The 25,529-nt window shown below is 55.9% G+C and overlaps 1 protein-coding gene across 1 annotated transcript in view; it reads left to right on the top strand.

Moving 5' to 3' along the window:
• The window catches only part of CFAP77 (cilia and flagella associated protein 77), a 125,468-nt gene that overhangs the window by 49,209 nt on the left and 50,730 nt on the right, over window positions 1-25,529 (top strand). The window contains exons 2-3 of the mRNA XM_066254621.1: window positions 21,480-21,579; window positions 22,059-22,287. Of these exons, the coding sequence (XP_066110718.1) occupies window positions 21,480-21,579; window positions 22,059-22,287 (329 nt within the window). The remainder of the gene's footprint in view (window positions 1-21,479; window positions 21,580-22,058; window positions 22,288-25,529) is intronic.

The raw sequence follows: 25,529 nt of genomic DNA, 5'->3' as shown, positions 1-25,529 counted from the left end.
GCCGGAAAGTGCGCCGCCTCCTCGACCGCAGGGACCTGAAACCTGGAGCCTGAGTCCTTTTCCAGAAAGAAATTTGGGCCATTTCCCAAGCGAGTCCAGTGCTTTGAGCATCTGATGAATGGTGGTGGATGTACAAACAGAGCCATATGTCACATAACGGTCACAGGCTCTGGACACTTTTGTCTCTATTAGCCCGTTGAAAAATTATGTTTTACAAATGGATATGTTTATTTTTCTTCTTCTTCTTCTTCTTCTTGGGGAAAAAATAAAACATCTTTGCAGGCCCCGTAGAGTCCCATGGGTCACCATGCGCAGTCTCTGTGGATGAGTAAGCCCTGCAGGTGTGAGTCAGCGGTTCCCGGAAGCAGGTAGAACATTATAATTGGGCAGGAAAGCCTCGGGCCTGGAAGATGCAGCCCTGGCACCTGTGACCCAATACTCACCAGGAAATTACGCCGAATGAGGCAGAAGTTGGGGAGGTCTCAAAAAACGGAGGTGGCTGTGAAGCCAGGTCCCCAGAGGTCCACGGCAGGTGCCAGGGCCCCAGAGCGGGCACTGTCAGTGTCTTCCCAGGTCACCCCCTCTGCCCACTGTGCTCTCTGGCCCCGCAGTGATGTCCACCCTCTTCTTCCTATCACTTCCTGAACCCCATCACCCCACCAACTCAATGGCCACACCCTCAGGCCCTGCACAGACTTCCAAAGCCATTTCTTAGAATCTCATGTCTGTCCTGCTTTGGGACATTTCCACACTGGGCTGCAAACATAACCAGCAAGGTTTGCGACGCGGGACCCAGCCGGCTCCAGGTCACAACTAACGCGGCCATCATGACCTTTTGTGCAGGGGCATTCTGTTGGAAGGGGACTAAAATTTTTACCTGAAAGAAATGTTGCAATCTTAACCCCCAAGGTGATGGTATTAGCAAGCGGGACCTTCAAGAAGTGATTAGGTCATGAGGGTGGGGTCCTCCCAAATAGGATTAGTGCCCCAGAGAGCTCGCTCTCCCTCTTGCCACCAGATGAGGACTCAATGAGAAGCTGGCAGTCTGCAACCTGCAGTGGGTTCTCAGCAGACACCAGATCTACTGACCCCCTGATCTTAGACTTGCTGTCTCTAGGGCTGTGAGAAGTAAATGCTGGTCACAAGCCTCCCAGACAGCAGTATGCTATCACAGAAGCCCCAACAGACTGAGACAGATGTGAACCCCAATCACTTGACAATGTGCCAGGGGGTCAGTGCTCGATTCTAAGTGATTTCTGATGAGGGTGACAACAGTCCTTGGCTCTCCTCTGAGGATGGACGGGGATGTCCTTTGTGTTATTCCTACCCAGATAAAATGCAGGATGTCCAGTTAAATTTGAATTTCAGGTAAGCAATGAATATTAGGTATATCCCGTGCAAAATCTGAGACATGTATATACTAAAAAATATATAGTCATCATTCATCTGAAATTTGAATGTGCCTGGATGTCCTACATTTTTATTTGCTGAATCTGGCAATGAGGTCACAGCTCCCAGGATCCGCCCCATGACCACTTTTCTTTCTGTTCCTCAGGAAATTACACGTTTTGAGAGGACAAGAATGGTGTCCTTCATTTCAGTGTCCCCCGTGCAGAGCCCCGTGCCTGGCACACACCCGGTGCGGCGGCACTTGGCTGGTGTTCTGTGAACAGATGGCCGGTTATTCAGGGAGTTATTTGCAAGGCTCCTCATTGTAGAGGGAGAACCCCACGCTGCAACGTGGCGAGGGGTGTGGCTGGTCTGCGGCGTACTTAGACCTAGCACGTGACGAGCTCGCGATCTGCGCGGGCAGCTGTGAACAGGGCGAGGGGTGTGGCTGGTCTGCGGCGTTCTTAGACCTGGCACGTGACGAGCTCGCGATCTGCGTGGGCAGCTGTGAACATGGCGAGGGGTGTGGCTGGTCTGCGGCGTTCTTAGACCTGGCACGTGACGAGCTCGCGATCTGCGTGGGCAGCTGTGAACGTGGCGAGGGGTGTGGCTGGTCTGCGGCGTTCTTAGACCTGGCACGTGACGAGCTCGCGATCTGCGCGGGCAGCTGTGAACATGGCGAGGGGTGTGGCTGGTCTGCGGCGTTCTTAGACCTGGCACGTGACGAGCTCGCGATCTGCGCGGGCAGCTGTGAACAGGGCCGTAGGGAGGGCCCCCTTTTTCTGAGTGTTCAGTGCGTGCAGGCACCGGGCAACGTGCTGAGCTGCACCATGTGAAAGTGCCGGTTTCTCTCGGTTTGAACTCACAAAACCCCCGTTTCGGACGGTTCAGCCTAGTGTGGGACGGGCGTTCTCTTCTCTGGTTCTTTCTCATAGCAACCCTCAGAGGCAGTCACTACTTGGCATTCCCATTTTACAACTGGGGAGACTGAGGCAAAGAGAGGCGATGTCACTAGCTCAAGGTCATTCACTTGGTCAGCAACAGCTTGCATTTCAGCCGGGCAGGTCCTCACGGCTCCCAGACCTGCACTGAGCTTCCTCAGGATGACAGGCTGTGTCTGCAGAGAGCCGTCCCAGGCAAAGCCAGGTGTAGGGAGGGAAACAGGACAGTCTGGGGATGTGAGCTAGGACACCCCCCGCCCCGGCCCCTGTGCATAGCCCCTGGTTGTGACGGGAGCTGGCACTGACCATCTCTGGGCACAGAGCACGCCAGCGCCTCTTCTGACAAAGCTCAGAGTCTGTCTCCGCTCTGAGGCCGTAGTCAGGGTGTCCTGCGTGTGTCGGAGCCCTTTTGCAGAACTGGGATTTGCCCTTCGTCAGGATCTGCATTTATGAAACTCTTGCCTGGTTAAAAACAAGGTTCAATTTGCATGTTAGGATTGGTATCTGATTTCTACACATAGGAAATCCAGGTGGTCCAGCGAATGCCTTCCCTCGGAGGAGTGTGGCTTTCTGTTGGGTAGGCATATGCTTCGGGAGGCCGTGGGCATTCACCCACACGTCATTCATTCATTTCGTTCCCTCATTCGCTCATGACACGCACACGGTCAGGCTGTGTCTGGCTCCGTTCACCCAGACAGGGGGAGCCCGGCAGCAGCGGTGTGGGGTGGATGGATGTGTGCTCCGCAGAGCCTGGGGACACTGCTGGCTCCCATCACTCAAGCATGCCAGGGATCAAAGGCCACCTCGGGATGCTCTAAGCCCTTTCAAGCTCTTAACAAAGGGGTCTCTGAGAAAGTGCGGTCATTAAGACCAGAGGGAGGCTCGTGGACGTGGTTGCCTGCTGGGGAGAGGCTGCAGAGGGGACGTGGGGAGGGTTGTGGCGGCCCATTTTTCTGCAGAGAGGAGCAGGAACCAGTCGGGCTCACCAGTGAGCGATGAGTGGGCACGGGGGGTAACGGACGAGGCGGGGAAGATGGCACGCCCGTCCCAGGGAAGGCTGGCTGGGGGTATGGGAAACGCCAGCGCACGTTCTCTCTGCGATTCTCAAAATGGGCTCTGACCACTTACGCCTTTCCAAGTGATCTACTAATCATATTTCTTCAAATTTTATATCCCTGACCCTTGTAAAAGGATTGCATTGAAGGCGTGTTTTAAGCTGCATTTTAATAAGTCAATGAGAAAGCTCAAAATTATTTAAAGCTTCTTAAAGAGGATTATATTTGATTTCTTTGGGGAATTCTGGGGTGTAGAATAGGGAAGATGCTCTGTCCTTCTGAGATGGTTTTTACACTAAGAAGCACACTGTTCTGGACCAACCCTTCCCCCCCCCAAAAAATAAACCCCACTATTTTGTGGTTGGGATGGGAGAGGCTCAGCACAAGGTGACGCCTGCTTCCTGCTGTTGGCATCCACAGAGCCTAGGGTCTTTGAGGGGGAAGGAATTGCATCCTTAGTGTTCCGGCAAAGGCTCAGACTCTCCCTGGCAGTCTGTCCGCTAGCCCTTAGAATCTGACTGTTCCGATATTCCAAAACGGACAGCCAGATTCCCCAGGCACCTGGGAGAGCCTGCCTGGAGATCGTGCACCTTGGGGAACGGACAAGTCTGGGTCAGAGCATACATTCAGTGGTGGTGTTGATAGCCCCATTCACCACTGGGCCCCGATTCTAAGGCCGGTCTGCAGTGGGGAAGAGCCCGGGACCCCAGGCTGGTGCCAGTCTCCCTGCCCGGGGTACGCTGGGGCAGGGAGGTGGCCCACTTTGGGGCTGAACTTCCTTAGTCGTACTTGGCCGTCTTCCATTGCCCAGTCAGGGGAGAAATCCCGGGGGGTCTGCGGGGAGGAGATAGTTTAGGAGCAGGAAAAATCAGAAGCCACATGCAACTGGGCTGGCAGCTTTCTTGACATTGAGTTACCTTTGAGCTGAACAGCTCCATGTCCTGCGTTGACACGGAGTCAGGAAGGTCCTGAGGGCTGCCCTCTGAGTTCTCGGTGACTGCCCTCCTCCTGGCCTCCAGGTGGCTGGCTTCTCTTGTGTCCTCACAAGGTAGAAAAAGAACAAGCTAATTTTCTGGCTTCTTCTAAGGGTGCTAATCCCATTCATGAGGGCTCCACCCTCATGACCTAATCACCTCTCAAAGTCTCCACCTCCTGACACCCTCACACGGAGGGTTATGAAGTTCAGGGTGATACAAACATGTAGCCCACAGCAGTCCTCATGAGCAGGAGGTTCCCGCTCCCCCTCCACACCTCCGTGCAGGATGCTCTGTGCCTCTGTTGTCCCATGTTTGACTTAGATCCTTGCCCCGGCCCCCTCACAAGGAAAAGTGAGGGGCTGCTGGTTCAGACGGGTGGCCGGGGTGTGAACACTCTGTCTGACCCGGTGGTCTTAGAGGGGCCGCTGAGACGGCCGAGCTGGGAGGACCGGCCACAGCCGCCCACGCCCTCACTCAGGCCACCCGCTCCCGTTTGGATGACGGGCAAGCCCAGCATGTGCGATTTCTGTGAAAGCACAGAGGTCGGGACCTAAGACGGGAGGCTGTGGAGTCAGCGTGAGGGAATGTATTTCATTTTCCCCTCCTCACCTCCCCAGCCGACCGGGTCTCGTCTCACCGCTGTCTCGCTCCCCCTTGGGCAGCTGGGGGACAGGCTCAGCCAGCGTGCAGCAAAGAGAGCGGACTCAGGAGGTCTGGGCCGTCCAGACCCAGCACGTTCCAAAGAGAGGACTAGCCCTGGCCCAGCTCCCAGGAAGTAAACCTCTGACATCTAAGCTGTTGGGATGCCCTGATCAGACTCTGGTTTACCTGGGGGCCTTCGGTCACACCATCAGTCCATGCCAACAGTGTGATCTATGGCGGAAGGTGGAGGGCTCACCCAGCATAGTATCAGCTCAGCCTCCAGAGGGGTTGGAGGCTAAGGTCAAGCATGTGAGCGGTCAGCTGTGTCATTGTGAGCAGGTCACAAAAAACCGTGGACACCAAGGTTCGGTAAACTCCCCTGGTTGGCAATATTCTGCACACGCTGTCTCGCGTGGTTGACGTGAGGAGAAGTAAACTCTCTCTGCAGGGAGAGGACAGCGGAAAGCTCTGTCCCCGGGGTCCCCCGAGCCCCGCCCCAGGCACCTCCTCCCTTTGCTGAGTTGAGTCTGGCTCCTTTTTTTTTTTTTTTTTTGTATTTTTCTGAAGCTAGAAACCGGGAGAGACAGTCAGACAGACTCCTGCATGCGACTGACCGGCATTCACCCGGCACGCCCACCAGGGGGCGATGCTCTGCCCCTCCGGGGCATTGCTCTGCCGCGACCAGAGCCACTCTAGCGCCTGGGGCAGAGGCCAAGGAGCCATCCCCAGCACCCGGGCCATCTTTGCTCCAATGGAGCCTCGGCTGCGGGGTGGGGGGGAAGAGAGAGACAGAGAGGAAGGAGGGAGGGAGGGGTGGAGAAGCAGATGGGCGCTCCTCCTGTGTGCCCTGGCCGGGAATCGAACCCGGGACTTCTGCACGCCAGGCCGACGCTCTACCACTGAGCCAACCAGCCAGGTCCAAGTCTGGCTCCTTTTGCTGTAATGATTCATCACCACGAGTGCAGCAGCTTCCCCGTGGTCCTTCTCGTGAACTATGCACGTTGAAGATGATCTCGGGAAGGAACGCCTGAATGGCAGCCAACCACTTGAGCCGCACGAAGCTGGGGTCCTGCTGCCGTGTGCACGGGGGGAAGAGTGTGTGGCTGTCCTCTGTAGGCCAGAGGGAATCCAGAGAGAGCCTGTGATCGCCGGAAGAGGCAGGCGCTCCCGCCCCAGGCCCACAGAGGGGACGGTGCCCAGGGGAGCTCAGGCGGGCACCTGGTCTACCACCCGGGCTGAGAGGCAGGGCTGCCTGCTGGCACTTGCTCCGTGAGTGAGCGCCGAGGGCACCGGATGTGCGCTCGATCCTCCAGACTTCAGAAGGCGTGCCCTCAGAGCACAGGAGCAGATTCCATTAATAAGCAAAAACCACTGGCTTTTATGACTTTGGGCAAAATAAAATTTGCTCCTGAATAAGCAAAAGCTCCCCTGACAGCTCTGTCGACACGAGGTATCCTGTCTGGAAAGATATGAGATGCGAGGGACAAAAAAAAGCGCGAGGCTCCTCCAAGGCATGCGGGGCCGGCGCGGGCTCGAGGTGACAGCAAGAGGACTCGTCGCCGCCTAACGAAGGAGAGGGGCCGGGCACGCCGCGCGCAGTCGCTCATCTCAGCCGAGCCCTTTAAAACCAAAATGATGGAGTTCATTTGCATTTAGATCTCCTTGGCTCCCTCTTTTCATCTGAAGACAAATCCTCGCAAAAGGCTGCTTAATTAGACCAAATTAGATTTCCGCTCAGCAGCTTGTCATTCATTACAAAACGCGGCTCTTTTTCTATTTTGGTAATTACGGGGCGGGCCGTGCCCGTCTGTAAGCACGCGCTCCAGCCGCCGAGGCTAGCTAGCTAGTAGCAGTCCTGATTTTGTGCAGAGGAGAGGAAAATTATTCAGTTGCACCCAATCTGTCTGTTTTCTAAGTTGGATCAAGACCATCACAGGAGTCTTTTACAATCATGGGCATCCTCACTCCTCAGTCTTTAATGATTAATTGTAGGAGCAGCACGGAGCTTGGTAATTTCCAAGACTAAAAGCTAAGTACAAACAGATTTCACATGTAGCAATTATGCCGTATATTTGAAATCTTTACCCGAGTTATGCAGCCCTATTTCATCTGAGAAGCCACCCATTAAATCATTTAGAGCACAGCCCTCGTCCTCAGTTAATATTGCTCTGAACATCTTCAGGGGCGCGCAGACCTTCTCCTCCTTCCGCAGTTCATTCCCTGCCCCCCAGCCGCGGGGCCTGACCGTGGGCGTGGGCGTGTCCAGAGCCTGGGTGTAGATACAGACTCAGGTGGGCGGCTGGGGGTTGGGGGGCAAGGGAGGGCCAGGCTTGGTTTGGCTGCCCCAAGGTCTTCACGATCACATGCTTCAAATGCTTTCCCTTCCTTGTACTTGGTGCATGCAGCTCAGCATCTGGAGGCCTCACAAACCGAGGGATGGGCCTCAGCATGGCCGCCGGTTGTGCTAGTGGTTAGGGTTGAGTGCACGTGGGGCGGGGGGCGGGCAGGGGCCAGTCACCAGGCACAGGTGCTGCTAATGGAGACAGGACAGGTAGCATCGGCTCTAAGGATGACGGCCACTCCTCCTGCCGCATATGTGTAGCAAGGCCGACTCTGTGAGGGACATTGCATGTCCTCTCCTCACACCAGATTGGGCGGCGTTAGGGATGAACCCACGAGTGGGACACGTGGCCCTGGAGCCGAGGCGAGGCCGCCCCGAGCCCCACTGTGCACGCTGCCCTCCTAAACGGAGGGATCGGGTGACGCAGATCCTCACCCTCCCTTCCCCTCTAGCCACTGGCCTTCTTTCCATTCAGATCCTGGAACTGCCCCCATGATGTCTGTGTTCAGTCGCCTCCCTCCTCCTCCTCTGCTCCTGGGCCCTCCAAGTCCTCTGGAAGTGTCGCCTTTTCGGGAGAGACCCCTGGGTCTGCAGCTCCGGTTAGAACCCCCAGCGATGGAGGTCCAGGAGCTACGGATCTAGGCATGCTCCAGAAGGAGCCAGGCGGAGCCGGGGGGGGGGGGGCTCCTGATCAACCAGCTCTGCTCTCTCGTTCTACACATGGCAACACTGAGGCCGGAGAAGGGGTGGGAGCCACGCCAAGGCTGCCCTCCTGGATCGGCCCTCCCTTTTAGCCTCCCGTCTCCTGGCCCCGTCACGGTCACAGTCTGATCCTGCTGCTTGAGGCCCCCAGTGGGGCAGGGCGGGGCTTTTCCACTTTGTGCCCTGGCAGCTCAGTTCCCTGGAGAATGTGGGAATGGATTCCACATGCTGCTGTGGAAGACCTGCCCCAGGTGGCCCAGGCCTGGGAGGGCCGCTCCTTCCACGAGTTTCCAGAGCATTGGATGCCGGAACCACTCACTGGCGCTCAGTCTCGTGGGCATTCCGGAAATGGGTGCTGAAGACCTACTGTGTGCCGGGCCCTGGGACGCCGTGGTGAATGGGACCGGCCTGCCCCTGCACTCCTGCGACCGACATGCCGCTGAGCAGGACGTGGCAGAAAGCACCCCCATGTGACCCATCAGTGATAAGGACAGGGGTCCAGGAAGGAAAACCTACCAGATCAGGTCGCTGGGGGTTCTAACCGGAGCTGCAGACCCAGGGGTCTCTCCCGAAAAGGCGACACTTCCAGAGGACTTGGAGGGCCCAGGAGCAGAGGAGGAGGAGGGAGGCGACTGAACACAGACGTCATGGGGGCAGTTCCAGGATCTGAATGGAAAGAAGGCCAGTGGCTAGAGGGGAAGGGAGGGTGAGGACACACTGGAGCTTGTGTCCTCGGGGCCCTTCCTCGTAAAAGAGCCGCAGACGGCCCTGTGCTCGGGCTCCTTGCTCGTTCATTTCCTCCCAGTAGGCTGAGACCTGCCAGCTCAAAAGCCCACCAGACCAAGCTCAAATTTTCACACACCCCACTGCGTTAAAAACAGCCCAGAGAAGCAGATTTTTAGCTATGCAACATCTGCTGGCCATTGATATGTAGAGCCCGTGAGTATAAGACCCCAAATCACAGCCACTGCCCTTCGGCACACGCAGACCCAGACACGCTGCACCTGCCCTGAGCAACATCACCTGCACACCCACGCCCCTCTGTCTCTCCCTCTCCCCTGCAGTTCCCTGCCCTCCACCCTCCTGGATGGTGGCCCCTCACCCATTAGTCCCTGCACAGTCTCATACTGTGAGGACTCCCCTCTCATAGAGCCCCGTCGGAGTGCCGCCACGAAAGCTTGCGTGTGAGTGCCGCTCATGGTCAGCTCTGTCTCCTTGATCAACCCACAACCTCGAACTCACTCCCTACCCTCCCTCCTCCACAACCAGATTATTATGCGTCTCTTCTGCTGCCGGGTACCAAGCACAGTGCCCCCTGCCCCCTGCGCCTCTGCCGGAAAAGAGAAGCACTGCGTAGGTCCGCAGCCACCTCCCCTGTGAAGCGGCAACCAGAACCAATCGGAACACAGCCCCACAGGCTGCAGAGAGGGGCCCCGCCCGCCAGCCGCCGGGCTGCTGCGCGTGGAAATCAGTGGCCCGTCCTTATTAACAGGCTTCATTGTACAGCCCGTTCCCAGCATCAGCTACCTGCTATGCTAACAGGTCAGCTGCCATTTTGTGTTAAACTCCTTCTCATTTATTACAATGCCGGTTTTTTATTGACATAGAAATAAAACTTACAATCAATGAGATGTTATGAAATATACATCAAAACAAAAGTCACCGGAGCTAGCGTTTTCATCTGTTCTCGGGAAGGAACATGGGTTTATCGGGAAAGAAAAAAAAAACACCGAACATTTTTCTTCCCTCTTACATGATATGATTTTCAATGAATCTATAAAGAAAATGGAAACATAAATAGAGTAACCACACAGAATGATCCCCGCAGCTGTCAAAACTTAAAACAGTTCAGTTTCCCTTTGATTTCTGCTTTAAGTTTTGAAAAGTACACAGATCATTCTGTGCTTTTTCTTTTTTCTTTCTTTCTTTCCTTTTCATTTTATTTATTTATTTTTTGGTAGGGAGCCCCTTTCTTAACTCTGCTCCCTCTGTGGTCCACTGGCTTTGACCCTTGACAGCTGAACCGACCCAATGACCATGAATGTGCCAGTTTTTTTTGTGTTTTTTATTTGTTTGTTTGTTTGTTTGTTTGGTATTTTTCCGAAGTGAGAAGCGGGGGTAGGTAGACAGACAGACTTCCGCATGCACCTAACCAGAATCCACCCAGCAGGGGGTGATGCTCTGCCCATCTGGGGCTATTGCTCAGTTGCAACTGGAGCCACTCTAGCGCCTGAGGTGGAGGCCATGGAGCCATCCTCAGCACCTGGGTCAGCTTTGCTCCAATGGAGCCTTGGCTGCAGGAGGGGAAGAGAGAGACAGAGAGAAAGGAGAGGGGAAGGAGTGGAGAAGCAGATGGGCGCTTCTCCTGTGTCCCCTGGCCGGAAATTGAACCTGGGACTTCCACATGCCAGGCCGACGCTCTACTGCTGAGCCAAGTGGCCAGAGCCTATGCCAGTTTGTTTGTTTTTTTTAAATTATTGATTGATTGATTTGAGAGAGAGAGAGAGAGAGAGAGAAACATTGATTTGTTGTTCCACTTATTTATGCACTCATTGGTTGATTCTTGTATGTGCCCTGACCAGGGATCAAACCCACAATCTTGGTTTAGCAGGATGATGCTTTAACCAACTAAGCTACCCGGCCAGGGCTGCCACTGGCTTCTTACGCTGTCTGCCCCACCTCGGAGGAGAGCTCTTCCTCTGTTCATTACTTCCTGGAAGTCCAGAAACGTCCCCCTTTTCTGTTGGATGCCACATCACAGTAGGCCCAAAGGTGTTCCTTCCTTTCCTAAATGAGTGGTCTCACTGGTGCTCACCCCCTGCGTGCCAGGCATCCCTGGGCACCTCACCTCATTGGCTCATCTAAGTCCTGTCTGTACACCCTGAGGTGGGGATGTGGGGGTGGTTCTCCCTGTTAGTCACACAGTGAGGGAGGATCGGAGTCTGCAGTCAATCCCTACCTGTCTATCCCAAGAGCAAGCTAGAGAGGGCCTCTGCGATGCCCTCGCTGAGTGATTCTGTTCTGTTTCTTCTTTCTTAAAGCCATAGTACCCGCTCTTCAAAAGAAATCTGGCATGGAGACCCCCTTCAATAACACAAGTATCACAGGACCGCCAGGCTGGGTCAGTTATGAGGGCTTCTGCTCTCGGGAGCCTCTCCTCGTCATGCCCTTAGGGTCCCTGAGCTCCTCTCTGAGCCTCAAGAGACTGTGGTACTCAGGGGGAAGGTCACTTATGTCCGGCGTCCCTGGGACAGGCGCGGTGGTCACATGCTGGCACCCAGTTTTCTGGACCCCAGTCCGGGGCTCCTTCTCTGTCCCCACAGCGGCATTCCTAAAGTAAGGCCACACGAAGCCAAGGAGGGACATGATGCAAAGTGGAACTCACCGGTCCCTGGTCCCCGGGCTTCCCTTAAACAGATGTTTCGTGAAGACTTAAGACGCCTCTAACAGACACGCCTGCGCCAGCTTCCGCCATTCGGACCATCAGAGACACCAGATCTGGAAGGGACATGACCTGAAGTATTTCAGTCCCAGCCTAGAGTCCAACACCCCTCCCCACCGTCCACCTCCACACACAGGCTCACTTCCTTCAAGTTGAGCCGTGTTTTCCCACCACACTGGCCTACAGTGAGACCATAGTCACTTTGTTTGCATTTTTTTTCCTGTCCCATCTCAAAGAGAGAGAGAAGAGTTTCCTAAATTGCTCGGTTGGAGGCATGGCACGACCTTTCTGTGGGCGTATTAATTTTTCTTTTTACTGGGGCAAGGGTGTGCACCTAGGTGGAGGCCTTAGGTTTCGAAACGGGAGAGCCCGGGGCCACCCAGACGTTCAGATTCAGAGCCATGGGCAACAGGGCGTCCATCCTCACCGCCGCCCGGTCCTGGAGGAACTGCCTTTTCAGGGGCACCTGATTTTGCCCGGAAGTTTCTGGGAGTTCATTCCCCAGGACAATGAGTGTCCTCCTGAGAATGATTTGGGTCAGTTCATAATCTTAATTTTTATTGCTTTCGTTCCTTTTTTTTTTTTTTTAATTCAAATCATGGTAATGGGTCTTAACAACCTCTCACATTTGCCTTTTTTTCGAAACACTGCGCTTCCCCTGATCCACCGAACCCTGCTGTTGAATTATGGGCCCCCAGAGGCCACGCACGCGCAGAGCATTGCATCCGCGTTGCCCCCTCCCCCCCCTTCTCTGAGTGTAATCAAACATCAAGCTAAGTAGCAAATAAATCTCTCGATCTCATAAGCTGCACAGCGAGATCATGTAAATGCAAATGAAGGACCTGGTTTCAAGCTGTCGAGGGGGAGGGGAGGGAACACCGGGGCCCTGTCACTGTGACCGCCTCCCACGGCAAGGGCCATACATCAGCTACAATAACGGTACAGGCAGCACCAAGGCAGCCGGGGCTGCCCCAGGAGGACGCGGCAGCAGCCCCGGGGCCGCGAGAGCCGGGCGAGGGCCAGCAGAGCGGCTGGGCAGGCGCAGGGGGGCCCTGGAGAGCTGTCCGCACAGCCCGGCTCCCCTGGGCCTGAGCTGGAGAGCGGCTCTAGTCGTACCAACAACGACGGCAGTAACAGTAACCGCTGTTTACTGAGCGCTGCGGAAATGCTCTCTGTGACGGAAGGAAGTTTCACGGGCCCAGGCCCAGACATGGGGACAAGACAAATTCAGTGACTGGCACGAGGTTACACAGGCAGTGGCAGGGCTGGGACTCAGTTCTGCATGACATTAAGGTGCCGGCTTTCCTCGCCTTCCCCCCAGGCCAGCGGCAACCCCCCCATATCCCTCCGCGCCCAGCAGCAGCCACCACGGCCCCCATTATAAATTCACAACAGAGTTATAGTGACAAGGAGCAGCGATGTTCAACCTTCGTCACCTCATGGCACACACAAACTAACTACTGAAATTCTGCAGCACACCAAAAAATATATTTTTTGCCAATCTGACAAAAAAAAAAGTACAATTTTGATTCATTCATACCGGATGGCTATTGTTGTGTTGGCTACTGTCATTTTTTTATTGACAATAGAAGGGAAAAGAGGTCAGTGGCCCTGAGTAAATCATCAGGTGTTGCATGTTTTAAAAATGCGCTGAAAATCGCTGACATAGAGGGGGGAAAAGACACCTTATCTTTGACCCTGGACAGGTATATATAATGTAGAAACTTACGATGCAACTCTCTGCCTTTTGACTTTTTAATCATAGGATCAAAATCCCACCCCTTCTCAAAAAGGCCCCTATTACTGATGACACCCCCCCCCCCCACAATCAGTTAGTGTGTTTTTCTTTCCAGTATTTTTTTCAATGGACTTTCTCTTTTTACACGGTTGTAACAGTCTATGTAAAATTTAAAACCTGCTGCGCTTTCTTCCCACTTGACATTATTTTAGATGCCTTTGATCACACGTGGATGTGGTCGCCTCATGTGTGGCTTCGATAGCCTTACCTGGTGTTCACCTGTCACTCACAAGACGCTCATGGTTGGTTCAAAGAACCCGGCTTCTGTGATTCCCTGCCCGAGTCCTTTTTGATGCATAATGCACCTTATTTCACGCGGTTGTTTGTCTGAGGCTCTCATTATGGAAATAAATAAATATCCCCTATGCTAATCATGATCATAATTTGCATTTATATTGTGCTTTTCATTCGAGGATCTTAAGTTGTTGTACAATAATGAACTGCCCCCTCCGCGAGCGCGATGGTGCGTGTGTGCGTATGCATGCGCCCGGGAGCTGCGTGCAGATATTTATTTAATAACTACCAGGCCAGAACCGCGGGATTGCACCTCACGACACTTTAATGGGATGCAGGAAAGTGAGCGGAGGTTTTTCAACTGTCGAACAAACATTGCGTTTACTTTAGACACTGGGCCGGGGGTGGGGGGTTTAATGAGCTACAGCCTAAGTGGCTGCCAGGAAGTGGGAGAGACTCACGCCAGGAGCTGCTCCTTACCTCCAAGGCAGGGCGAGAAGGCAGGCGTCAAGCCCCCAAACAGAAAAATCATTATTTTGCAGATGACCATGGGCCTGTCGTCCCAGGAGAGAGAGATCTGTCTGGTTCAGGCCGTCCAAGAAATAAAGCCAACTGGTTTTGCCTATTCCTGCCCCATTCGATGGTGCACGGGGAATATATATATATATGTATTTTACAGTATATTGAATGGCAAATGATTAGATTTGAGCTGTAAGGCCCCGGCCACTTGTTTTAAAGCTGTTATAGGAAAATAGACCTTGGCAAGGATCCAGGGCCAGAGGCCTTCCTTCCTGGGCCTCAGGGGACTTCAGAGCAAGGTGGCAGCCTGTGGGCATGCCCCCTGACCCGCCTCTGGAAAGCCTGGGTGGTTTCCACGCTGGTGACCAGCTGCTCCGAGGGGACTTCCGGGCCAGGGGCCTGGTTCCCATGTGGGTTTTCCAGGGCCTGGTCCTTCCTCGCATTGGGGAGTGGAGAGAGCTTCCATGTGGAAGGAGCCCAAAGAATCCCAGGACCCCTGGGACGGGGGGGTGTAGAGATGGTTTTAATTAGAGCTGAGAGATGAGAAATAAGGCAGAGAGGGATGACATCTTAATGAGGTTTAATGAAGCTGTCTGCTGGTGGGGACAGCTGTCACCCAGAGCTGTATTCCAGCCAAGCCTCCGTGTCACAGCGGAAGCGGGGGAGAAAGGCAGAGTTTGAAAGCTGCGGAGGCGGGCGGGTGGTCAGACCAAAGCCGGGATTCTGCGCCCTGTCACTTCTTGATTCTAACACCTCAGTGACAAGAGGCTCCGTCAGTGGGTCACATCTGAACAGCTTCGATGTGTCAGGATCCCCACTGTGCTAAGGCGTGCCTCTCGACAGACCTTGGAGGTTTTACGGGAGGAGCTTTAGAACCCGGCCCTCGGTACCAGACGCGCAGGAGGGCTTGCCTGTGAGGGCCGAAAGGGTTCCTCGGCCCGTTCCCTTTCTGAGCCTCGATGTCCCCATCTGTCCAGTGGCGACAGCGTGGCCTCCCCTGTAGAGCTGCTGTGGGAGCTGTTGTGGGGAAGCACCGAGTGGCGATATTCCAGAGAGTGGAGTCCAGCCCCGGCTCTTACTTACTACCGGGATGGCTCGGAGCCTGCGTGAACGTCGTTAACTTAAGTTTTCCCATCTGTAAAATGGGGCTGGCAGAGTGCTGGGAAAAACACAAAGTGCTGTCAGCACACAGTAATTGTTCAAGAAGGGGACTTGCTAAATGGAGTCACCAGGGCGTAACAGGGGCTTTGCATGTAGGAGGTGCTCGATAAATGTGCACTCTGGCCCTCATTTCTTTCTCTGCTTCTGCAATAAAGAGAGCGTGGTGGTTCAGAGGGATCCTTGCGCAGGGAGGGTTCTCCCAGTCCTCATGTGGCCCAATAGCCCATCTATGCCGTCTGCCCCAGGGCCTTTGCACATTCCAGGCTGAGAGCTGGCTAGGAGGCCCCTTTTGCCTCTGGGCCATCTCTCATCCTGTTCTGGGCTGGTGGGGCAGGTGCTTGGGAACATGGGTGACCAATCAAAGCTGAGGTTTATGACCACATCTAGTCAGTTTCATGGATATCAGAGCAGGGTTGCCATGGAGAAGCAGGTGACCGATAGACACTTGTCAGGCCTCCTGTTCCCTTGCGTTTCAATGGCAGCCAATCTCAGACATCTGTCATAACCAGCTTGCCTGTATCAGAAGTTCAGGGTCAGCAGCTCCTCCGAGCCGTCTGTCTTAGCTGGCTCAGCACAGCTCCCTCAGGGGCCAGAGACCCGCGGGCCCTCTGTCCACAGGTTTTCTCTGTAGGCTTTTGCAAGGCCCCTTCGGACAAGATGGGTAAGAAGGCCAGGGTCAGAGCCAGGCCCCCGCACCTCTGGGAACACTCAGCACGTCCGCCCTCCCTGGCCCCCTCACCTCTGGGGACACTCGGCACGTCCGCCCTCCCTGGCCCCCTCACCTCTGGGGACACTCGGCACGTCCGCCCTCCCTGGCCCCCTCACCTCTGGGGACACTCGGCACGTCCGCCCTCCCTGGCCCCCTCACCTCTGGGGACACTCAGCACGTCCGTCCTCCCTGGCCCCCTCACCTCTGGGGACACTCAGCATGTCCGCCCTCCCTGGCTGCCCCACCTCTGGGGACACTCAGCATGTCCGCCCTCCCTGGCCCCCCCACCTCTGGGGACACTCGGCATGTCCGCCCTCCCTGGCCCCCCCACCTCTGGGGACACTCAGCATGTCCGCCCTCCCTGGCCACCCCACCTCTGGGGACACTCGGCACGTCCGCCCTCCCTGGCCCCCTCACCTCTGGGGACACTCGGCACGTCCGCCCTCCCTGGCTGCCCCACCTCTGGGGACACTCAGCATGTCCGCCCTCCCTGGCCCCCCCACCTCTGGGGACACTCGGCACGTCCGCCCTCCCTGGCCCCCCCACCTCTGGGGACACTCGGCACGTCCGCCCTCCCTGGCTGCCCCACCTCTGGGGACACTCAGCATGTCCGCCCTCCCTGGCCCCCTCACCTCTGGGGACACTCGGCACGTCCGCCCTCCCTGGCCACCCCACCTCTGGGGACACTCGGCACGTCCGCCCTCCCTGGCCCCCTCACCTCTGGGGACACTCGGCACGTCCGCCCTCCCTGGCCGCCCCACCTCTGGGGACACTCGGCACGTCCGCCCTGCCTGGCCCCCTCACCTCTGGGGACACTCGGCACGTCCGCCCTCCCTGGCCCCCCCACCTCTGGGGACACTCGGCACATCCGCCCTCCCTGGCCCCCTCACCTCTGGGGACACTCGGCACGTCCGCCCTCCCTGGCCACCCCGCCTCTGGGGACACTCGGCACGTCCGCCCTCCCTGGCCCCCCCACCTCTGGGGACACTCGGCACGTCCGCCCTCCCTGGCCCCCCCACCTCTGGGGACACTCGGCACGTCCGCCCTCCCTGGCCCCCTCACCTCTGGGGACACTCGGCACGTCCGCCCTCCCTGGCCCCCCCACCTCTGGGGACACTCGGCACGTCCGCCCTGCCTGGCCCCCTCACCTCTGGGGACACTCGGCACGTCCGCCCTCCCTGGCCCCCTCACCTCTGGGCACACTCGGCACGTCCGCCCTCCCTGGCCCCCTCACCTCTGGGGACACTCGGCACGTCCGCCCTCCCTGGCCGCCCCACCGGGACTTTTTAAGCCAGCTCTCCTCGATGCCAAGCCACAAACTGTATCTTTCTTTCCCTTCCTGCTCCCCTTTCCCCCGACCTGACCATAGCCCAGCTCTCCTGTGTCCAGGTCACTGTGGGCCTACGATGCGTCCTGAAATGACAACAATTTCCTTAGCCCCTAGTCCACACATCCAAGAGCTGATCTGACCTGGGCTCTCGTGGACACGGCCTCGTGCTCTGTGTTCTCGGGGGTGGAGACGTGAATCCAGTCTTGCCTGCTGGGCTCAGATCTGTGCACACAAGACACTGGGGAGTCCCAGGCAGTGATGCTAAATGCCAAGTGAATAGTTAAGAGGCAGCAAAGACCAAGTGAAGTCAGATGTGGGTTCGAATCCAGCCTTGGCCGCTCAGCTGTGCGGCTGTGAGCACACAAGGCCCTCAGGGGTCCCAGGGTGGGGATAGGGGCTGAAGCAGCACAGGGAGGCTTCGGGGGTGCTGTCCTGTTGCTTCCCACCCGACGTGGGTACCTCTTGCTCCCATCTACCTGTGACCGTGGCCACATGATGGAAGAGCTAGCAGTAGGTCCCCCTTGGCCACACAGGAGAGCCACCTTCAGACAAGAGCTGCATAAACACAACGGAAGAGAAACAGTAGCCGCAGCAAACAAAATCAAGCTGGTTCCCAAAGGGTGCCCTGGCTGCGGCGAGTCCCATAGGGACCCGCGCTCCCGACTCCTGACCGGCTTAGTCACGCTCGGGTCTGAACCGCACCTGCGCGTGCACGGTGCCTGCCTCGCGTGTGGGCTTCCTCTGCTGTGCACTCCGTCTGAGAATCACCGTGTGGCTGTGCGTAGCTGTTGTTTCCTTCTCGTTGCTATGGAGCCTTGGCATTGTTGGCGTTGGGGACCGATCACTCTTTGTTGGGGGTGGGGCTGTCTTGTGCCTCGTGAGACATTTAACAGCATCCCTGACCTCCACCCCCCAGATGGAGGGTAGAACTCCCTCCTAAGCTGAGACAACCCAAAATGTCTCCGGAAATAACTAAATGTGCTCGGGGTGGGAGGGGGGAGCAAAGTCACCCCCAACTGACAACCACTGCTGTAGAATATTCCATGGAATAAATATGTCATAATTTTTTTCCCCAGCCAGATGGGGAAAAGTACTTGGCTATCACCTATTAAGATGCTATGAGCATTCTCAGATATATCTTTGGGTGGACAAGGGCACCCATTTCTGTTGGAGGTCCAGGGGGTTATTATCAGGTTGGCACATGGTTAACTTTAGTAGAGACTGCTCAACAGTTTTCCACAGTGGTCATACCAGTTTAGATTTTCACTGGCAACATTGAGTGTCCCAGGTGCTCCACATCCTCACCAAAGCACTGAGTTTTTACTTTACATTTCCCAGACTGAGCACCTTAACTTGTGGGTCTTGGCTATTTGACCATCCTCTTAATGAAGTACCTATTCAAGTCTTCTGCTCATTTTTCTCTAGGATCAGCCGCTTTTTTCTTATTGATTTGTAGCCACTCTTTATATATGATAGATAACAGTCTTTTGTCAGATATGTGTATTGCAGATAGTTTGTCTCACTCTATGGGCTTACGGGTGTTTAGAGCTAGAGGAAATCTGTTTAGTTATCCTTTGGCAAGAAGACAAATTTCAGAAGAGCAGGGGCTATGCATCTTGTCTGTTCATCTTCCAACTCTGGGCACAAGGCTTAGTGCAGAGTACAGAGAAAATAAATATTTGTGGAGTGAAAAAATAATAAGTGACCCTCCCACTGGGATGATCCTCACAGCCTAAGTCTTCAATGTGCTTTGGCAGTTGAGGATTTCCAGGCAACCCTTGCAAAAAAGCATGGAAAGCGAGGCACCCGCCTCTTGCCCAACTCCCTCTGCATGCCCAGAGTGGCAGCCAGCTCCTGAGCCTGTCTCTCACTCCTCTGCCAGCTGGAAGTCTGCCCACCCGCACCTGCCCTGAGCGAGGGGGGCCTCTCCCAGAGAAGTCACATTTTAATTAACTTCCCCGGCCAGCCTGCCATCAGAGAGGCCAGATCACTTTCATAAACAAATGAGAAGCCAGAGCTTTGTCTGCAGCTCAGAGTGAGTCTGTGGAAGGAATTCAAACAAACCGCCTAGCAGCGGCCCCGGGTCACCGGCCTGGAACCCGGAACCCTGGAGCTCTGGCGGAAGGTCAGGGGCTTGGGCTGGAGATGGGAAGGAAGGAGGAGGAAACCGATCAGGCTCTGTGTAGGAATGAACGGATAGTCTCCAAGTAGGCGTTTCAGTCATTCATTCATTCACTCACTCATTCATTCATTCATTCGCCCCCCTATTTACTAGCACCTGTTCCATGCTGGGCCCCGGAGAAGAAGGGGTGGAAACAAAGACTGATGGGGCAGGTGGGGAGTCTCTCTCTCCTCTGCTCAATTGTGCTATGCACTGAAAACTGCTCTAAAAAATGAAATATTTTAAAAACACTTTTTAAAAGTTAACCTTTAAAATAAGTCATAACAATGGAGCTCACTGGGGAGACAGACATTAAACTGATCATCACACAATTAATGACTTAATTACACTGCTTTGTAATTTTTAATGGCTGTACTACGATATGATTCATATACCACACAATTCACCATGAAAAGCGTATAAGCCAATGGCTTTTAGCATATTCACAGAATTGTGCAATCAATTTTAGGACATTTTCATTGCCTCCCCACCCCCCCAAAAAGTCCCACACACCTTAGCCATCGCTTCCCAATTGTCTCCTTCCCCTCCCCCTCCCAGCCACAGGCAACCACGAATCTACTTTCTGTCTCTGTGGATTTGCCTATTTGAGATTCCTTGTAAGTGAGATCATATGGCACGTGGTCCACTGTGACTGGCTTCTTCAATGAGTGTCATATAGTCAAGGCTCATGCAGGCTGCAGCAGGTGCTACTGTGTAATTTTGAAAGTGCCCTCAGGTGGCGTTTGGGGCCCCGTGCTGTCACATACAAGGAAGCTTGTCTGGACTGGGGGCAACCTGAGAGGGCTTCTCAGAGGAAGAGGTTTTCACCCCAGGCATTTATTGAGCACCTGCTGTGTACCAACAGGAAAAAAAAGGTGACAGGAGTCATGGTTCCTGCTATGTAAGAATTCATCGGCCAGGCAGACAGTAAACATGACTGGAGCCGGGTGAGGGAGTGGCTACCGAGAACTCAAAGGGTCCAGAGAACTTAAAGAATGAGGGTCAGTAGGGAGGGTGGACCAGGAACAGGGCATTCCAGGAGGCCGGACTGCCTGTGGACCCCTCAGGGAGGGGAGCAGGCTCATCTGCCTAAGCTGTGGGGCCCATCGGGGAGACAGGAGGGGAAGCCACAGGGCGGGGCGTGCTGGAGGGTGTGGGGCCCGACTGCCAGCCCAGGGAGGGTCTGTGCTGAGGCAGCGATGAGCCGTCATGGGTGGTCCTGATCACCTGCCTCTACGTGCTCAGGTCCCAGGGGCCAGGGACATGGGGACAGGGGTGAGACAGAAGGAGGAAGCGTCAGGACTGAGAAGCGAGCGCAGGACCGCACACTGCATGCACTTGGAACATGGAGCCCAGCGAGTGCCACCGATGCGGAAGGGGATGAGGGTCTGGGTGCCACGTAGGAAAGGGCGCCGACCGCAGGCAGCTGCCCAGAGGAGGCAGCGCGGCAGGTGGCTGGGCTCCAGCCCCACCGCTCAGGAGCCGCGGGCAACGGCCCTGCCGCTCGGGGCCTCAGTTTCCCTGAGATGGGAGGATTACTGTGGTTGAGAACACATAGATCAGTGTCTTTCCTACAACCCCCTTCCGGGGCTGAAGGAGGGCTGCACCAGAGTCCCAGGGAGTGAGAAGGGCCATCCCACTGCCAAGGGTGACAGTGGGCCTTGCCAGCGGGTTGGAATGAGGAGGTAGGCAGGAAAGATGTCCCTTCCTCGACGGTGGCCTCCAGGTGAGTCTCTGTGAACTGGGCACATCCCCAGGGCAAGACATTTCCAGCTGCAGCCAGGAAAGCCTTGGCTGGATCCAAGTACAGCTGCTCAGAGCGGGGACTGCCTGCCCCTGTCCCCTCGAACCACCCGGGCCCCCAATCTGCTTCCCTTGCTGGCCCCTTAATATGAGTGCCTCAGTGCCCCTCCGAACTTCACATTCCTCTCAGGACGGGCTCTGTCGTCCACACCCTGGTGGGGCGGAAGGCTGCCCACGGGGACTGGGATAGAGGGCATCGTGACTTCCTGTTGCCGTTCACGATGAAACGCTGGCCTGGGACGCCCCTCTCACCTGTGCTTTCTGCTGCCCCACAGGCTGAACTCGGGAAGCCCCGGGAAAGAAGCTGCAGTCTTCCTGGAATTGATTTTAATTACGGACTCTACATCCGGGGGCTGGACGGAGGGGTCCCCGAAGGTGAGAGAGCACGTTTGGAGCTTGAGCTCACGACCTGGGAAAGGAGCTGGGGCCTGTCCTCAGTACTCCTCTGGGGGGACCACAGTCTCGGCCTCCCTGGGATGGGGAGGACCAAGCAGGGTCCAGGTCAAACGTGTCAGGGAAACAGGAAGGAAGTCAGCCGGTGTGGAACCTCGTCCCCACCAGAGACCGTGCTCTGCGCCATTTAAGCTGTGGGCCCAGAGTGGGCTCAGGACCAACCATCTGATCTCCCAAAGGAGGTCAAGGCCAGGTGAACCCAGCTCCATGAAGGGTGCTCAGCTGCCCTCTGGAATCTCTGGGAAGTCCGACCCCGCCCTTCCCAGGGAGCCGAGCAGGCTACCGCAGAGCGGGCTCCAGGTTAACGGGGAGGTGCAGGACCTTCAGGTCACCCCTTCTTCTTAGTCAGACGCCACGAATGGCTTTACTTCCCAGACTGACCTGTCCCTCCCTGCCCTCAGCCATCGGACACTGGCACGTGTTGAAGCAGCAGCCCACCTGTCCCCAAGAGCTGACCCGGAATTACATCGCCATGAACCGCGGGGCAGTGAAAGCTGGCCTGGTAACCGCCCAGGAGATGTCCCTCTACCGCCGGCTCAATGACATCCGCATCAATGACCAGGATGACTGGCACCTCAAGAAGGAACCGCCCTCTGTCCCTCCAAATATGACGTTTGGGATCCGTGCACGGTAAGGTGGCCGGCACCTCGGGCTCCACTCCTCACTGTGGCGGGGGGTAGGGGGTGGGGAGGCTGGCAGTGACTAAACTAGGGACTTGTGTGGGAGCCTGACTCTTGACACCAGGGAGGGGCACGTGATCCGGGCCTCGCCAATCACTGTACTTCACAAACCTTGGTTCAGAAGGTAACGTGTGGCCCTGGCATGCACGCCGCTCTGTCAGAGTAGCAGGTGGTGGCGTGTCATCAGTCTCCGCTCAGACTGCCTTGTGCTTTTAAGGAAATTTACTGGCTCACGTGACAGACGAGCCCAGGGGACAGCTTCAGGCACAGTGGGATCAGGCACCCGGTTCGTATGGTAAGCGTTTGTTTTGTCGCTCCGTGTTTTGGCCGTGTGTCCCCAGTGGGAAGGCTGTAGGAACTACAAAAGCCTTGAGACTGAGCTTCATTGGTTCAGCTCCATGCCATGCCTGTCCCTGATCCGGCCACTGTGAGTAGGGTTTGTGAAACACACGGATTGGCCAGCCCTGGGTCACATGTCTGCCTCTGAGGCAATTGCTGAGGCCCTGTGGGTTCTGAGGCTCTGACTGGCCAGAGCATCAGAGGGGGCGAGGTTGGAATAGGTCCCCACAATTCACAGGGCCCTAATAGTGGAAAAGATGGAGAAATCGGGGCTCTGTCCCCAGAAGGAGGACAGCAGAACAAAACAGCAGACAAAGTCAGCACATGCCCACGGCAGCAGGGCTCCCTAACCCCCACTAGATTGCCGCACACACGCTTATCAATCATCACAAAACCACTGACATCTGCCCGTCACACAAAGACATGAAGTGCCCTCAGCCGGCAGCAAGTGGCCTGGGATCTCCAGCCGCCCCAGGTCCCACCCTGACCCCTGTGACCGCAAAGCAACGTCTGGTCCATCTGTGTGTCAGTGCCCCGCTCTCCACAGTCAAGGCCACGAGCAATCTGTCTTCAGCCCGGCTCTTGCTGTTCCTAGACCTTCCTTTGACTAAACCATTATACTTTCGTTCTTTTTAGTGGTTCCTGTTTTATTTTTTTTCAAATCACTTTTACTGTGGTAAAATATGCATAAGAGTTACCTTCTTTAAAAAAAATAGATTTGCCATTTTCAAGTGTACGATTCAATGGCATTAAGGTGCATTCACACGGCTGTGCAGCCATTGCCACCGTCTATCCACAGAACTCTTTCACCCCACGCCCGTTACTCACGGGCTCTCTATCGCTCCCTCCCCAGCCCCCAGGAACCCCCGGGAGCCCCCGCTCTCCCTCCTGCCTTTATGAACTTGGCTGCTGTAGACCTCTCCTCTTAATGGAATGATACACTGTTTGCCATTTTTTGTGCCTGGCTTCATGTCATTTACCATAATGTCTGCAAGGGGCATCCGTGCTGCAGCAGGTGTCAGAATGTCCTTTTTAAAGCAGAGTAACGTTTCCTCGTGTGTGTACCACGTGTTGTTTATGTGTTTACCTGTCGCCGGACACTTGGGTCGCAGCCGCCTCGAGGCTCTGGTGAGCAGTGCTGCAGTGAACGTGGTGCACAGGTGTCTGTCTGTTCGAATCCCTGCCGTCCGTTCTTCTGGGCGCACACCCGGGAGTGGAGTCGCTGGCTCCTATGGAACTCCACGTTTCATTTCTTTTTTATTTATTTATTTTTTACAGAGACAGAGAGTGAGTCAGAGAGAGGGATAGACAGGGACAGACAGTCAGGAACGGAGAGAGATGAGAAGCACCAATCATTAGTTTTTCATTGCGCGTTGCAACACCTTAGTTGTTCATTGATTGCTTTCTCATATGTGCCTTGACCGTGGGCCTTCAGCAGACCAAGCAACCCCTTGCTCGAGCCAGCGACCTTGGGTCCAAGCTGGTGAGCTTTTGCTCAAACCAGATGAGCTCTCACTCAAGCTGGCGACCTTGGGGTCTCGAACCTGGGTCCTCCACATCCCGGTTTGACGCTCTATCCCCTGTGCCACCGCCTGGTCAGGCTCCACGTTCCATATCTTGAGGAGCCTCCACGCCGTGCTGCATGGCGTAGGCCACCATTCCTTTGGATGCTCTTCCTTCTGCCTTCTCTCACCCGCCTGCTGGTGAAGCCTGCTCGTTCTTCAGCGTGTAGCGTCATCTCTTTGGCTTTCCTACCTGCCACGCCTCACTGCTCTCACCAGAAATGCATTTCTATCCGCCAGGCCTCAAAACCCAGAATCTGACACTAGCGACAGGCTGGACAGTCACTGCTGAGTTGGGTTACATATTCCTCTGTGCCCTTACCCCACATCAGTCCCTCCAGCACTGGGCAGAGGGCCAGACGGTCCCTTCCGTGGCTGTCAGACTGCCCAGGGCGCAGAGGGCCAGACGGTCCCTTCCATGGCTCTCAGACTGCCCAGGGCGCAGAGGGCCAGACGGTCCCCTCCGTGGCTCTCAGACTGCCCAGAGCGCAGGGGACAGACGGTCCCTTCCGTGGCTCTCAGACTGCCCAGAGCGCAGAGGGTCAGACGGTCCCCTCCGTGGCTCTCAGACTGCCCAGAGCGCAGAGGGTCAGACGGTCCCCTCCGTGGCTCTCAGACTGCCCAGAGTGCAGAGGGACAGACGGCCCCTTCTGTGGCTCTCAGACTGCCCAGAGTGCAGAGGGACAGACGGTCGTGCAGGGGGACAGACGGTCCCTTCCGTGGCTCTCAGACTGCCCAGAGTGCAGGGGGACAAACGGTCCCTTCCGTGGCTCTCAGACTGCCCAGAGTGCAGAGGGACAGACGGCCCCTTCTGTGGCTCTCAGACTGCCCAGAGTGCAGAGGGACAGACGGTCGTGCAGGGGGACAGACGGTCCCTTCCGTGGCTCTCAGACTGCCCAGAGTGCAGGGGGACAAACGGTCCCTTCCGTGGCTCTCAGACTGCCCAGAGTGCAGAGGGACAGACGGCCCCTTCTGTGGCTCTCAGACTGCCCAGAGTGCAGAGGGACAGACGGTCGTGCAGGGGGACAGACGGTCCCTTCCGTGGCTCTCAGACTGCCCAGAGTGCAGGGGGACAGACGGTCCCTTCCATGGCTCTCAGACTGCCCAGAACGCAGAGGGACAGACGGTCCCTTCCGTGGCTCTCAGACTGCCCAGAGTGCAGGGGGACAGACGGCCCCTTCCGTGGCTCTCAGACTGCCCAGAGCGCAGAGGGACAGACAGTCCCCACTGGGCTCCAGATCACTAGACTTGATCATACTGGTCACCAGTGTCTCAAAGACAGCCTGGTGTC

The sequence above is a fragment of the Saccopteryx bilineata genome, chromosome 2, assembly GCF_036850765.1.
Source record: "Saccopteryx bilineata isolate mSacBil1 chromosome 2, mSacBil1_pri_phased_curated, whole genome shotgun sequence".
NCBI classification, from domain to species: Eukaryota; Metazoa; Chordata; class Mammalia; order Chiroptera; family Emballonuridae; genus Saccopteryx; species Saccopteryx bilineata.
The sequence above is the reverse complement of the archived record's forward strand: the minus strand, read 5'-3'. Positions and strand labels throughout refer to the sequence as shown.